General features: G+C 47.8%; 1 protein-coding gene across 5 annotated transcripts; it reads left to right on the top strand.

The window, feature by feature from the left end:
- Window positions 1–8,865: 8,865 nt before the first annotated feature.
- B4GALT3 (beta-1,4-galactosyltransferase 3) lies at window positions 8,866–15,051 on the top strand. Of its 5 annotated transcripts, none has more exons than XM_004002689.4 (8): window positions 8,866–8,946; window positions 9,773–9,918; window positions 10,283–10,557; window positions 11,064–11,299; window positions 12,096–12,286; window positions 12,395–12,517; window positions 14,019–14,123; window positions 14,257–15,051. In XM_004002689.4, the coding sequence occupies exons 3-8, from the start codon at window positions 10,296–10,298 to the stop codon at window positions 14,528–14,530; spliced, it is 1,191 nt and encodes a 396-aa protein (XP_004002738.1). In that variant the 5' UTR covers window positions 8,866–8,946; window positions 9,773–9,918; window positions 10,283–10,295; the 3' UTR covers window positions 14,531–15,051. The 5 variants fall into 5 exon arrangements, with proteins under 5 accessions (XP_004002738.1, XP_060271331.1, XP_012040156.1 ...); XM_060415348.1 differs by having other exon boundaries at window positions 10,259–10,557; XM_012184766.4 differs by having other exon boundaries at window positions 8,866–9,206.
- The last annotated feature ends 39 nt before the right edge of the window (window positions 15,052–15,090 follow it).

Here is a 15,090-nt window from a genome sequence, read left to right as displayed (position 1 = left end):
AAGGGGGTCCTGGGGAAGCTGTTTCAGAAAGACCACTGGAGCAGGGTCTGAATCTGAGTTGGGATTCAGCATCTTATTAACTGGTAGTGGTGGATAAGTCACAGATTTTGAGCCTTAGGCTGCTCATGTGTGCAAGAGGGCTAAAAATACCTCTTCCCATAGGGTTATTCTGAACAAATGTTACAGTATTTTCAAAACTGTGAAGACTGTACCCATGTGAATTACCCTTGTGAGTAACAGGCACAGAGTCCTTAGAAACCAGTGTAAACCTAGCAGGCTTCTTTGAAGACATGAGGTTAGAATGGAATTTAATAAGAGGTGTGGGAGATAGTCAGAAGGGCCAAAAAAAAAAAAAAAAAGGCATTGAGAAGCTGAGGCAAGGGGGAACCAAGTGTTCAGTGGTGGCAGAAAACACCTGAAGGGCAGTTGGGTACTAAACAATTCTATTTTATCTTCTGACTGGGTGACTTTGATTAAAGGAACAGGCTTGTGATAGGGTGGCAGGTAGACCCTGCAAGAATTTGGGGTCTTGAGGCAGTAGCAGGACTGCTAGGGATTGAAGAGGTCTAAATGTGGAGGTGAGGGAGGAACAATAGGTAAAGAAGACCCTGAGGTGGAAGTGGAGGAAGAAGAAGCAGGGAAAATAGAGGTGCTTCATTCTGCCATAGTAGCTCCTGGCTGGGCTGCCACACGTTGCTTGGGATATAGTGCTGGGACTAGGGGATTAAGGCAAGCCATGGAGAGTGGCGGTAGTGTGTGCCGTGCTCACTGGGGCTGGGCTTCGTTGCTCGCGTCTGTACCAGGCAGTGCCTTGCACAGTGCACTGGAGTTTGTGCCACCAAGCATGGCACTCACTGGGAACGGGGCAGGCCCCTGCTCCGCTCCATCTCTTCTCTTCATCGTGTATGGCCCCACTGCTGTGCTCGGCCCTGGCCCTTCCTCCCGTCCTCCTATCAGCCAGGCTAGAGGAGGGAGAAACAGGAGAGGGGACAAGGCCAGAGTGATCTTCAAATGTTTCACCTAAGTAGCAAAATTGGGCCGCCAATACTATGAGCTAATGGTATAATAAGCCAAGTTCGGTACTAAGTAGACCTGAGGTACAAACACAAACAATACATGGCTAAAGATGCTCACTGCAATCTGGGGAAATGTTTTGTAGTATACCTCCGCAAAGAGAAAGATAGGATCATATGAAGAACTGTATGATAAGGGCAAACTGAACTGATGCCCAGGCTTCAGTGGACTGTGAGGTTTCAGGGGGATGAGTCCTGGGATTCCCTAGTGGTCCAATGGTTAGGACTCCGAGCTTCCTCTGCAGGGAATACAGATTTGATCTCTGGTCAGAGAACTAACTTACATCCTGCATGCTGTGCAGTGTGGTCCAATAAAATAAAAGAGAGTGTCCTGGGCTGGGCCTTATGAACAGGTAATCGTGATACCCCTCCTCATGCTTCCTTAGTGTCTATGGTAATTCACACTTTGTAAATCACTTTCATATGTACTATTTTAAGAGAAAGCCGTTTTCTCACTGAATAAGGTTCTGACTGCCATGAAGACGTTTTTCCCGGGAGGTCGCTGAGCTCAGAGGCCACCTGTATGATTGGGCGGGTAGGTGGGTGGAGTTAGACAGTGAAAGACAAAACAGAGCTGCTCCTCAAAGAGAACTGATGGGCATTCTGGCCCTAAACCCCAAGCAAGGCCTCACCCTTTCCGGAATGTTCTCATCATAGCACCCTTCCCAGAACCAGGCCATAGACTGCCTAACATCCTGATGTCAGGAGTCCAGCAAGTTCTTCCTATGGATTAAAGAGTGCATACCTCCCTCGAAGAGCCAGGATTAGCCCTGACTCCTTAGTCTGCTTAATCTACTCCCTTCATGGGGCTGAGCTGGGGTATGGATGGACAAACAGAGGAGAAACAAGAATAACAGGAGGGAGGAAAGCATGGAGACAGTTCAGATATCTGGTCATTAAGGGAAAAAGAACGATGTTGAGCTGAAGAAAGAAGAATCAGTGACTGCTGGGAGAGCCCAGTCCTTTCAGAAGTTCAAGCAGAGACAACTATTTTATAGGATGGCAAGGGTGACTGTGTGTTTGAGGTAGGGGAGGAGACTGAAGCAATAGCTGTGAGTTGGGCCAATTTCTTTCAAGTCTTTCTGTCCCAGAGATTCTCTGTTTTAGCAGTTAGAGCAGAAGGAATCTGGGCATTTGTCCAATCACTAATTTTGTGGTGGGAGTGGGAGAGCCAGGGTTTGGGGTGGGGTGTATCCTGTGGAATGAGCTATTAATTTACATTTCCACCCCCTCCCTAGCCCCGCTTCTTTACTCTTCACATAGTATTATAATATTTTATTTTCTAAAATACCAGATTGATGGTAAGTGACAAAACCTTCATCTCATGGTCGGGACTTGTTGGGGAGGAAGGAAGAAGAGAGTAGACCTTAATGTATTAACATTTTATTGTTAACTCGTATAAGAGGGTGCTTCTGAACCAGTTGAACACCTTCCTCATTGACTGTTGCTGGGGGGAAGCCAAAACCATTGGCAACAAGAGTAACCAGCTGACAGCTGCAGGAAACCACCAGTTCTTAAAAAGCCACTCTGAAAGAAGCTAGGGCCGGGGGTGGCGGGGGGGGGGAACAATGCTGCAAAACCTCCTGAGACAGGACCTTATATGGGGACAGGCCCTGAGTACTTAAGTAGCTTTAGGAAGGAAAGATAGGGGAGGAAGTAGATCCAAGGCATCCCTCATAGTCTTTGGGCAACCAACAACAGGCCCTGCAGATCCAGTAATAAATACACTAACAGTGACACACGTTGACACACATGTTCAAATATAGATGCAAGTAAGCATTGAGAAGCTGAAAATGCAGAGTTGAGGCCTGAAAATGGGTCAGAGGGGATAAATTAATTGACTTAATTCCCCTATGCAAATGATCTGTTCATCACACTTACCTGTTCAATAAATAAACCATTAGGTTACAAACCGGAATCATATCATTCTCTCACAGTGTCTGGAAAGGACATAGATTTTTGGAGCTGGACTGAATCTAAGCTTTGCAAGAGCCAAGATGTAATGGCATGATCTTAAATTGTTTGATCTAATATTATATTATATTATCTAATATTATATTATATTGTAATAATAAGATTATTATTACTTGGGCTATTTTGTAAAAATTTGTGCCAAAAGTTCTAGGTTACATTCAGGGGATAATTAAAAGGAAGACATGGTTTCTGTCCTCAGAGAGTTCATAGTCTGATGGCTCAGACATTTGGGTAAGACAAAGATTCCAGACATGTGTGACAGGTGCCAAGATAGAGGGGGGTCGTAGGGTGTGAGGTCACAGAAGTGTTCCTAGAGGTGTCTGCCTCCCCTTTGAGAAGTAAACTGTAAGCGCTTGTGGAGAGTAGATTAGTGGTGGAAGAAGAAAGAATTTCTGCTTGCTAGGTCAGCTCCCAAGCTCTTCTCCGTTATGCAAAATCAAAATAAAGCGAACAGACTTGAAGCTGGTGGATAATACCTGTAAGGAACTGAGTAGAGTTGGAAAGGGTAGTTTTGGGAAGAAGCTGCCATCTCAGTAAAAAATGTTAAGTGGCAGAGGAGGATTTTAAAGACATTGAGCTGTGCATTAGAATGTGCTCTTGCTTCCCTCTCCGTTGTCCCATGCCTCTGACATCTCCTAGAGAAACTAAGTAGAGATTTGTTGTTGCTGTTGTTTAGTCACTAAGTCGTGTTCGACTCCCGACCCTTTTGCAACCGTGTGGACTGTAGCCTGCCAGGCTCCTCTGTCCATGGAATTCTCCAGGCAAGAATAATGGAGTGGGTTGCCATTTCCTTCTCCAGGAGATCTTCTCAATCCATGGATTGAACCCACGTCTCCTGCGTTGGCAAGTGGATTCTTTACCGCTGAGATACCAGGGAAGCCCAAGTAGAGATTTAAATTATTATTATTTTTAGTTATTAGACTGGGTGTCTTCTGTTACGTGGTGTGTCATGACTGGGCCTCTAGGGGCCCCATGACTTATTCAGAATACAAAAAGGCAGGATGTTGTGGTAGAAACCAGCATATTAGAATTCACGGTTTCAGAAATGTAGCCATTCTAGATGATGACTAAGCCCAGGGTGTGGCTGGCATGTAAAGAAGTGGAGGTGAAGTTTCCTGAAAACAGGGAGCTTGCAAATGAATGTAGAGGAGTTGTCAGAAGATGGTAGATATGAGGGATAGAAGGTGAAGATCAGTTTTACAAGAATAGAACACCGCGGAGGGGCAGAGGCTTGGAAGAAAGTCCTCTAGATGAGTTAAGTGTCAATTTTCTGTATAAGTCTATCTTTTCCATTATATAGTGAGACCTTAAAAAAAAAAAAGTAGGGCTTTTACTTGACTCCTATTTTGTGCTCAAAATTCAGATGTATTGAATATCCACTGTTTGCTGGCCCTTTGCCATACTTCTAATTATCACAAAACCCTTTAAGATGGGTTCACTGTACAGATGAACCCAGAGAGTGTATTGCTCAACATCACGCAGCCAGAGATTTCAAAGCTGACACTGTGGGACTTCCCTGATGGTCCAGTGGTTAAAAATCTGCCTTGCAATACAGGGGACGTGGGTTCAATCCCTGGTTGGGGAAAAAAGATCCCATATACCTTGGCGTGACTAGGCCTGTATGCTGCAACTCCTGAGCCCACACACCACAACTAGAGAATCTGGGCACCACAAGGAAAAACTCCCCATGATGCAACAAAGACCTGATGCAGCCAAAAAAAAAAAAAAAAACTAGTTGCTGTTGTACTGAAATCCAACATTATATAATTATAAGCCTTCACAGGCACATCAAACTCGTTAAGTCCAAAGTTTAACTTGTCATCGCTACTGTTTCCCCCAAATTTGCCTCTTCTAAGTTTTGTTTCTCATTAAATGTCCATTGGTCCACATTAGAAATCCAAGTTTCATCCTGGAGTCTTCTAACTCCCTGACTTGGCACATGCCATCAATCACCAAGTCCTATTTGCCTCCCCGAAGTTCTCAAAGGTGTCTTCTTCCCTCTAGTCCCACTGAAATTACCTTACTTTGCATGAGCTTCATTTCACTCCTGGGTTTCTGCAGTAACCTTGCTAGGTCCCTGCTTCCAGCCTTGACCACTCTGATAATGCTCCACGTTTCCACCAGAGCAAACTTCCTAAAATCTCTGTTTTGAGCATTTTAATGCCTTCATCTTACCCTCAGGATAAAAATCTCTTTTAATGTGGTTTATGGACTCTTTCATTATCTGGCACCTATTTACCGCATCAGTCTCATCTCTCATCCTTCCCCTCACCCTATCGTTTAGCTCTACTGATCCATTTTTTAATTTCCCCAATGCCCTAATTTATTCCTCATTTTCAGACTACACTATGGTTTTCTTGGTCTAGAACACAATCCATCTGTTAAAAGATAATTTTCAGAAAAGGGTAAAATTATAACTGTCACTCTGTAAAAACTTATTCTGACACTTGTTAAAATGGTAAGAAAGATTTTATTCAGGATTATTGCAATAGGGGCCAACACTGTCCCTGTCAGAGAGAGACTGGATCCAACTCTGAATACAGCTGTTGTTCTAATGGTCCGGGAATGAGCAACGAGAATGAAGACAGAACACGAAATCTGGGGCAATGGGTCAGGGGACCTGCAGCCTCTATTGGACTAATGTGCAGAGTCCACTCTGAGTCCAGCTTTTATTCCTAATTGTAGACCACAAGACTTTCTCAGATCTTATCTTTCTCAAGACACATGCTGTTTCAATCACATACTCCTAAATGTCATGGACAACACTGACAGAGCCCAGATCTCCTCGTTTTTACCCCAGGCCTCTCCCTTCTGGGCTAGTCTTAGGAACAATTAGCAAGTGAACAAGCAGCGAGGAGAAGGGGACGACAGAGGATAAGATGGTTGGATGGCATCACCGACTCAATGGCCATGGGTTTGGGTGGACTCTGGGACTTCGTGATGGACATGGCAGGCCTGGTGTGCTGCTGTTCGTGGGGTCACAAAGTCTTGGACATGACTGAGCGACTGAACTGAACTGAACTGAACTGAACTGAAGCAATATTTATGCCTGACTCCGACCTGGTGTTCCAAGGTCCATGCTTTCATGATCCCAGTCATACTCCCTTTTGGGTCTGGCCTTGGGGTTTGTAACAAGGATATTATTCTAAGAAAAACATGAACGCTAACCATTAACATAGTTTCTTAATATATGCTGTTTTTCTAGGTGCTGTTTCTGTGGAATTTCTCAAGGCTGGGAAAATACATTATTAGGAATTCCCTCTATATACAATAAGGACAAATGGATATTTATAGCCAATGAGCAGAATGAAAGAGTCAATGGATGGAAAATTACATCAAGGATAAGAAGATTCTTGCTAAACCAACTTAGAATTCTTGCTAAAAGCAGGACAAGGAGATCAGAAATTAAAGGTAAGGGGATTCTTGCTAAACTGATATCGAATTCTTCCTAAAAATGGTTATAGGCCCAAGGATGAGGTCTAAAAGAGGGCTCAGGGGGCCTGTTTAAAATTTGGTCAAGGAGAGACTTTTTGTTAATACACATACAAAAATGAACACCTGTTAAAGGTTTTAACTCACAAGGAAACAAGCAGAAGACTCTTGAGAGTCCCTCAGAGAGCAAGGAGATCAAACCAGTCAATCCCAAAGGAAGTCAACCTTGAATATTCATTGGAAGGACTAATGCCGAAGCTGAAGCTCAAATACTTTGGCCACCTGATGCAAAGAGCCGACTCACTGGAAAAGACCCTGATGCTGAGAAGGACTGAAGGGAGGAGGAGAAGGGGATGACAGAGGATGACATGGTTGGATGGCATCATTGACTCAATGGACATGCGTTTGTGCAAGCTCTGGGAGATGGTGAAGGACAGGGAAGCCTGGCATGCTGCAGACCATGGGGTCGCAAAGAGTTGGACACGACTGAGCAACTGAACAAAAGAATAGACACATTTATTCAGGGATACAGAAATATGAAAATGAAGGCAAAACTGTTTTTCCACAAATTCGGGAGGAGGGGGTTAATTGAACCTCTGTCAGACAACAGAATTTACATTGGGTCAGTTACCTACAGAGTTGTAAAATGGCCACGTGGAAACAGAAACTTATACAACAGAAGGACATGTACTTTAGGTTTCCTGTCACTTCTGGGAAATCTTTCCCAAACTTCAACTTGTGAATGAGGTGCAGTTTCTAGGTTATCATATTTATTATACTATATTGTGTGTAACTCCTCCCATCCCCACATAAGAACGTGAGCTTTCTGAGGCAGACACTGTGAGTTATTCAAAGTTTTCTCAGTGTGATCATCTGCGTCTAAGGAGCACAATATTCGAAGCGGGTAGTAGAAGCCACAAGATAAATATATTGCCTATTAGTGGAGCCTCCGTCTTATTCTAACATCTGGGGAAACACATTTTTACATTAAAGCAGATGCTGACCTCTTCATCCTCAATGTTTCCTTGTTTTATGAACCATTTCTATTTCAAGGCCTGAGGGATACCTTGGGGATACAAAACTGCACCAGAGTGGTCTGCAAAGATGTACCCCAAGCAGGAAACAATTTTGATAATAAGTGGCACTAGGTTGCAGGGGGGGCCATTGACATGTTGAAAATCGAATTCAGACCAGCCTGCCTCTCGGTCCCTCTTGGCCCCGAGGAAGGTCCTGGTTGGACCGGCTGTTTTTATAAGTCTAGGGGTGGGGACTGGACATGGAACAACAAACTGCTTCCAAATTGGGAAAGGAGTACGTCAAGGCTACATATTGTCACACTGCTTACTTAACTTACATGCAGAGTATATCAAGTGAAATGCCAGGCTGGATGAAGCACCAGCTGGAATCAAGGGAGAAATATCAATAACCTCAGATACGCAGATGACATCACCTTCATGGCAGAAAGCGAAGAACTAAAGAGCCTCTTGATTCTGAAAAAGGAGAGTGAAAAAACTAGATTAAAGCTCAACATTCAGAAAACTAAGGTCATGGCATCTAGTCCCATCACTTCATGGCAAACAGATGGGGAAACAGTGGAAACAGTGACAGACTTTATCTTTGGGGCTCCAAAATCACTGCAGATGGTGAGTGCAGCCATGAAATTAAAAGACATTTGCTCCTTGGAAGAAAAGTTATGACCAGCCTACATAGCATATTGAAAAGCAGAGACATTACTTTGCCAACAAAGGTTCGTCTAGCCAAAGCTATGGTTTTTCCAGTAGTCATGTATGGATGTGAGAGTTGGATCTTAAAACTGAACGCTGAAGAATTGATGCTCTTGAACTGCGGTGTTGGAGAAGACTCCTGAGAGTCCCTTGGACTGCAAGATCAAAAAAGTCCACCCTAAAGGAAATCAGTCCTGAATGTTCATTGGAAGGACTGATGTTGAAGCTGAAACTCCAATACTCTGGCCAACTTATGCAAAGAACTGACTCATTTGAAAAGACCCTGATGCTGGGAAAGAGTGAAGGCAGGAGAAGGGGACGACAGAGGATGAGATGGTTGGATGGCATCACCGACTCGATGGACATGAGTTTGAGCAAGTTCCGGGAGTTGGTGAAGGACAGGGAAGCCTGGCATGCTGCAGACCATGGGGTCGCAAAGAGTCGGACACGACTCAGAGGCTGAATTGAGGGGTGGGGAATAGAATCCTGCTAGGAGTCGGTCCAGTGGGGAAGAGCCCCCGCACCGGTTTCCAAAGGGTCGAGCCCCTCATTGCCTGCGGCCTGAAGCGAGCCTCACCATCCCCGCGGTGCTCAGACCCTGCGCTCCACGCCTGGGCGACCTCCCTCCGAGGCCCCGCCCCGTGACGCGAGGCCCCGCCCCCGCGGCGCCCGCTTCCAAGATGGCGGCAGCGATTCCTGCCCGGCTGTCGGGGTGGCGGTGACGACGGGCGGCAGGAGGCCAGGTGTGTAGGCTGGAGATGGTGGGGTGAGAGGCCCTGGAGAAAGGTTTGGGAGATTGGGAAGGTGAGAAGTTTTGGGTAAAGGCTGTAAACAGCCTTGAGCAAGGAGGGAGACCTAAGTGCAAGTCCGGACAGAGGCCGGCGGGCTCACTTTGCAAGATAGAGCAATCAATCGCCAGAGGAGGTTGGCGTGGAATGAGATGAGGCTGCTCCGAAAGAACTGGGCTGTAACCCCTTCCAGACCGATGACCACGCCCCTCTAGGTGAGCTAGCCCAGGTTCCTCTGACAGGTTCTGCCCAGCCCTTCCTCTCCCGATCTCATTTCATCAATAACCCCGACCCCCACCCTAGGATGGAGAAAGGTAGAAGAAGGTAGAGGACGCTACCCCCATCCTATTTCCTCCCGCGCTCCGGGGTTGTTTGCTTGCAGCTCCCAGGTGGTCGCCTCCCTGCACCTGCGGAGCTAGCTCCCATAAATGTGAAGAACGGAAAGCAGCCAGTTTCTTCCGCCTCCCTGGGTTCTCTTGAGGCCACTTCACAGTCCTGTTAGGACTGCCTCACCCAAATCTCCAGTAGTTGCCCTGTCCCCACTCCCCAAACAGGTTGGTCCTGTTGGCGTGGGGGATGGTTAAATACCGAGTGAATGTGACACGCTATAGGATGGCTGGGGCAGAGCCGGGGACCTAGCATCTCCTGCTCCACCCCTTTTCTCTCCAAGCACTTTCCCTCGCTCGCTTCCCGCTTCCCGAGCTGGGAAGCCGGCTTCACCCTGTTCCTGCCCTCTGCCCCTCTGAGGGTGGCTGGCTATCCTTGACCACTTCTGTTCCAGCTGGTCCCAAGATTGCTGTTGGCGTGCTGGATGGAGCCTGTCTCTGTCCTCTGTTGCGTTTCCAATTTTATATAATGCTTCACATCTCTGCTCCCCTGGGACCTCCTGGAGTCCCCATGATCCTGAAGAAGACAGTTTGAATCTAGGTGAGTCTATCTCTCCCCCTCTAAAATTGGAAGGAATGTTCTCCAGAGAATGCTCTGGAATGGCCTTGGGACTTGAATGATGTAAGCATTCTCTCGGGGGTGGGGACTGAGTAGGTGGTAGGAGCTGTTTGAGGGAGGGGTGGGGGAGAGTGAAACTTAGGCTGGGAGTGACAGGTGGTGCGGCCTGCCGTTGGTTACATTCTGTTTCTTTCTGTATTGGTGTGTGCTCCCTTCTGTGACTCGGTTCTTTTCCTTTTTCCTCTTTACCCCTGCCCACCACCTTCATCAATACCCAATGATCTCTCTGCTGGCATGCTGCCTTCCTGCCCCCCACCCCCAGAACTCTCCTCTCTCTCTCATCCAGACCCCAGCACAGGATGTTGCGGAGGTTGCTGGAGCGGCCCTGCACCCTGGCCCTGCTTGTGGGCTCCCAGCTGGCAGTCATGATGTACCTGTCGTTGGGGGGCTTTCGAAGCCTCAGTGCCCTCTTTGGCCGAGAGCAGGAGCCGGCGTTTGACTATTCTCATCCCCATGATGTCTACAGTAACCTCAGTCACCTGCCTGGGGCCCCTGTTGCCCCAGGGGGCCTCCCAGCTCCTCAAGGCCTGCCATACTGTCCCGAACGATCTCCTCTCTTAGGTGAGTGCAGAAGGAAAGCAGAAGGCAAGGCCAAGGTGTGGGGACAGGGAGGCTTGGAAAAGTATAGGATGGCAGCCATGGGTCTTCAAACTGGAGGGTCATGGAACTGGGAGGTAGGCTAATGTTGAGATAGAATGGACTCTAAATTTGGAGTTTCGACTTGGGTTCTTTGATTGAGCCACAGCTTTCAATTGCCTGCCCGTTTATGGGCTCTTCATGCCTCAGGGTAGGATTAGGAGTTAGTTGGAAGTCCTCATCTTTCCACCTGCTAACTCTAAGCTTCCAACCTTGTGAGGCAGGGGAGGGTTAAGGAACCCTAAAATAAGGCAGGCTAGGTGAGGAGCCTTCACCTTCCAGACTTTGCAAAGTTGTGCCAATGATGGGGAACTCAAGGTTTTGTGAGATTTCTGAGCAAGCCCTTGGGGGAGCTGAGTCCCAGAATCAGACTGCCAGGGACAGTTCTCCTTGACCTTCTAATCCCTGACCTTGTCATTCCCTCCTGACAGTGGGTCCCGTATCCGTGTCCTTTAGCCCAGTGCCATCGTTGGCAGAGATTGTGGAGAGGAATCCCCGGGTAGAACCGGGGGGCCGATACCGCCCTGCAAGGTGTGAGCCCCGGTCCCGGACAGCCATCATTGTGCCCCACCGTGCCCGGGAGCACCACTTGCGCCTGCTGCTCTACCACCTGCATCCGTTCCTGCAGCGCCAGCAGCTTGCTTATGGCATTTATGTCATCCACCAGGTACTCCCAGTTCCCACGCCACTGTGATTTTCTTTTTAATAAGGAAGCCTCAAGCAAATTCCACTCCACTCTCATATAATGGGTCTCAAAATAATTAAAAGAGGGTCAGACTGTGGAATGTAAGAAAGCAGCAGCTTGCACTGCTCTGCCAACATGTTAGCCCCATGCTTCTTCTTAAGGGTATTCCCATTGTCCTGTAATCTTCCATGATTTTTCTGTTGTTGAATTTGGAAGTGGATAGATTTGGGCCAAAGTTCTGGTTCTGCCATTTGTTCCATACGTGACCTTGAGCAAGACACCCAACCTGCTAAAATGAGGCAAAGAGTGGTAACGAATATACCCCCTATTTCATGGTTGTTGGGATTAAATGCTAAATAATAGCATGTGTGTGTCAGGCACATGTGTGTGTTAGTCACTCAGTCATGTCCAATTCTTTGCGACCTCATGGACTGTGCCAGCCAGGCTCTTCTGTCCATGGGAGTCTTCAGGCAAGAATACTGGAGTGGGTTGCCATTCCCTTCTCCAGGGGATCTTCCTGACCCAGAGATCGAACCCGGGTCTCCTGCATTGCAAGAGGACATTCATATGTCTCCCTCTTTACCATCTGAGCCACCAGGGAAGCCCATCCGGCACATACTGATGCTTGAAAATTTTTTGTTGAATGAGAAAACAAAGAAGTTGTCTTTCTCTTCATCCTCTTCATCCCATAACCCACTTTGACTTCCCTCCATTCACTTTTATGCTTCTTCTCCATGCCACCTATAGACCTAGTTGGTTCTCCTCCATTATCTTCCAGGCTGGAAATGGAACATTTAACAGGGCAAAGCTGCTGAATGTTGGGGTGCGGGAGGCCCTGCGTGATGAAGAATGGGACTGCTTGTTCCTGCATGATGTGGATCTCCTGCCAGAGAACGACCACAATCTGTATGTGTGCGACCCCCGAGGACCTCGGCACGTTGCTGTTGCCATGAACAAGTTTGGATACAGGTAGAGGGCACGGGAGGGTACTGGAAGCAGGATATTCCACCAGCCAGTGGAAGAAGGAGGGATGGCTCCCAGAAGATGTGTGAAATCCAAGGATCTTTCTTTCCCCAGCCTCCCGTATCCCCAGTACTTCGGCGGGGTCTCGGCGCTCACTCCTGACCAGTACCTGAAGATGAATGGTTTCCCCAATGAATACTGGGGCTGGGGTGGTGAGGATGATGACATAGCTACCAGGTCAGACTTCTTGCCACGACCTTCTTCCCTAACCCCAGCCTGGATCCCTGTCCTCTAAGACCACCTCTAGCCCTAGTCTTTTAATTTAGCTCCCTGGTCCTGAAAGGTGCCTATTCCTCTCCCTTATCTTTGCAGCCTATCCAGGTCAGGCTTTGCATGCTGCTCCCCCTTCTGTTATCTTTCAGTCCCTTAGACCTGGTTAGTAACATTCCCGGGAGAGAAGACAAGATCAATACAATCCATCCCAATAGGATCATGGGATTCCAGAACTGGAAAGGGGCCTAGAAACTGTTTAGTCCTGCCTCTGCTAGGATTGCATCCAAGCCACTTCCTGCAGAGCTGGAAGAGGAAAAGCTCTGCTCCACATAGTCCAGAATCACTGTTTTTTTAAAAAAAGAAAGGGCCTGTGCCATTGGCATGATGCCAGCTTATTTTTAGCATGTAAAAGATTTTGACCTTCAGCCTCAGCTGACCCAATTTCATATGTCATTTGACTATTTGGGCTTGATATGCTGGGCCCCTTGCCTCACCTCCCGCTTTGTCCTCTGGGAAGACATCTCTGAATTCTTGTCTTCTGTATGTGTGTAAAGCACCCAGCAATTTCTAAATGTACGTATTCTTTCAGTATCTTCCCCAACCATCCTCACTTCTTGCTTCTGTGTATCAGAGTTGGAGTTCATTTCTTTCCAGGTCCTGATTTCCTGGTTCCACCCTTTTCTTAAATGTGGGTGGGGGGCAGGAGTGCAGCAGAGCTGAGGCCGCTCAACCACTAATCTCAGTAAGAATTGCTGAGCTTGGGTCTGTGGTTCCCAGTCTTGTCCTACCTTTTTTGACAAAATGGTTCCTCTCCCTGTCCTTTGCAGACAGCAAAGGCAGCTCCTGGGAGCCACTGAGGAAACAGGTGGGAGGTGCAAACCTACCTCTGCCGATTGTTTATATCCCCCAGGCTGCCTACACTAGGCCCTGAGGATTTGGAGACAGCCAACTTTTACATTGGAGAAGGCAATGGCAACCTACTCCAGTATTCTTGCCTAGAGAATTCCATGGACAGAGGAGCCTGGTGGGCTACAGTCCATGGGGTCACAAAGAGTCGGATACAACTTTGCCTGTGTGTACTGAACTGTAACTTCCTCTAATTTTAAAGGAAAACTGGAGAAGGAAATGGCAACCCACTCCAGTGTTCTTGCCTGGAGAATCCCAGGGACGGGGCAGCCTGGTGGGCTGCCGTCTATGGGGTTGCACAGAGTCGGACACGACTGAAGCGACTTAGTAGTAGTAGTAGTTGTAGTAGTAGTAGTAGTAGTAGTAGCTTTTACATTATCTTCAGCCTTTCCTTCTTTCTCTGAGTTTTCTGTTTGCCCTTCCAGTACTTGGCCCTTTATCGAGTTAGTAATAGTTATTCTTTGCAATTCCTCCCTCGCTGGCCTTAGCTCTGCTTGCTCACCTGTCAGCAGCTTTCTTTCACTCTGGATCCTCCAAGGTGCCCTCGCTTTTCCCATAGGGTTCGCTTGGCTGGGATGAAGATCTCTCGTCCCCCCACATCTGTGGGACACTATAAGATGGTGAAGCACCGAGGAGATAAGGGCAACGAGGAAAACCCCCACAGGTAGGACGGGAGGGTTGCCTGGGAATTATTAGTGAATCCTCAGGGCTCTACACCCTAGCCAGGCAGCTCCTAAAAGTTTCTAGATTCCTGGCTGTTCCTTTCCAGGTCTCAGTCTCCAATCTCTAACCCTCAGATTTGACCTCCTGGTCCGTACCCAGAATTCCTGGACTCAAGATGGAATGAACTCACTGACGTATCAGTTGCTGTCTCGAGAGCTGGGCCCTCTCTATACCAACATCACAGCAGACATTGGAACTGACCCTCGGGGTCCCCGGACTTCCTCTGGTCCCCATTACCCGCCTGGTTCTTCCCAAGCCTTCCGTCAGGAGATGTTGCATCGCCGGCCCCCAGCCAGGCCTGGCCCTCTGCCTACTGCCAACCACACAGCTCCCCATGGTTCACACTGACTCCTTAATCATGAAACTGAATCTTTCCCACTTTAATCATGAAACTGAATCAGAGGGGTTATATTTTCCCCACCCTCAGCTCCTCACTGCTCTTAGAGGGATGTGGGGGAACTGAACTTTACTGCTGTGCTGGGGGCAGGGGCCTCTCCTCACTGCTGGACTGGAGCTGGGCTCCTCTGGCCCTGGGGGGGTCTCTCTTTCTAGGGTCACCTGCCAGGGCTTATGACTGTGAATCCTTGATGTCATGACTTATGTGATGACTCCTAGGAGTCCCCTGCCTATGGGGTAGGAGCAGGGCTGGACCCCAAATCCCTTCTTCTTCCATGGAGAGAAGAGTGATCTGGCTTCTCCCGGGACCTCTGTGAATATTTATTCTATTTATGGTTCCCAGGAAGTGTGTTTGAAGGAAGCCCCTCCCTGGGTACTTTCTGCCAGTAATGGAGTAGCTCCCTCTTTCGGACCTGGCTCAGGGGGCTGGGATTTTGATATATTTTCTAATAAAGGACTTTGTCTCGCCTCTGCTCCTGCTTTCTGCGTCCCAGGCACTCTTTGCCTATCTT

The sequence above is a fragment of the Ovis aries genome, chromosome 1 (assembly GCF_016772045.2).
Source record: "Ovis aries strain OAR_USU_Benz2616 breed Rambouillet chromosome 1, ARS-UI_Ramb_v3.0, whole genome shotgun sequence".
Lineage (NCBI taxonomy): Eukaryota > Metazoa > Chordata > Mammalia > Artiodactyla > Bovidae > Ovis > Ovis aries.
Note: the sequence above shows the minus strand (reverse complement) of the source record. Positions and strands in the feature narration are given on the sequence as shown.

Coding starts and splice junctions, on each gene's coding strand:
- B4GALT3 (XM_004002689.4), top strand. CDS start 10,296: ATGTTGCGGAGGTTGCTGGAGCGGCCCTGCACCCTGGCCCTGCTTGTG. Junction 12,287..12,394: donor ATGAACAAGTTTGGATACAG/GTAGAGGGCACG, acceptor TTCTTTCCCCAG/CCTCCCGTATCCCCAGTACT. Junction 12,518..14,018: donor GATGATGACATAGCTACCAG/GTCAGACTTCTT, acceptor CTTTTCCCATAG/GGTTCGCTTGGCTGGGATGA.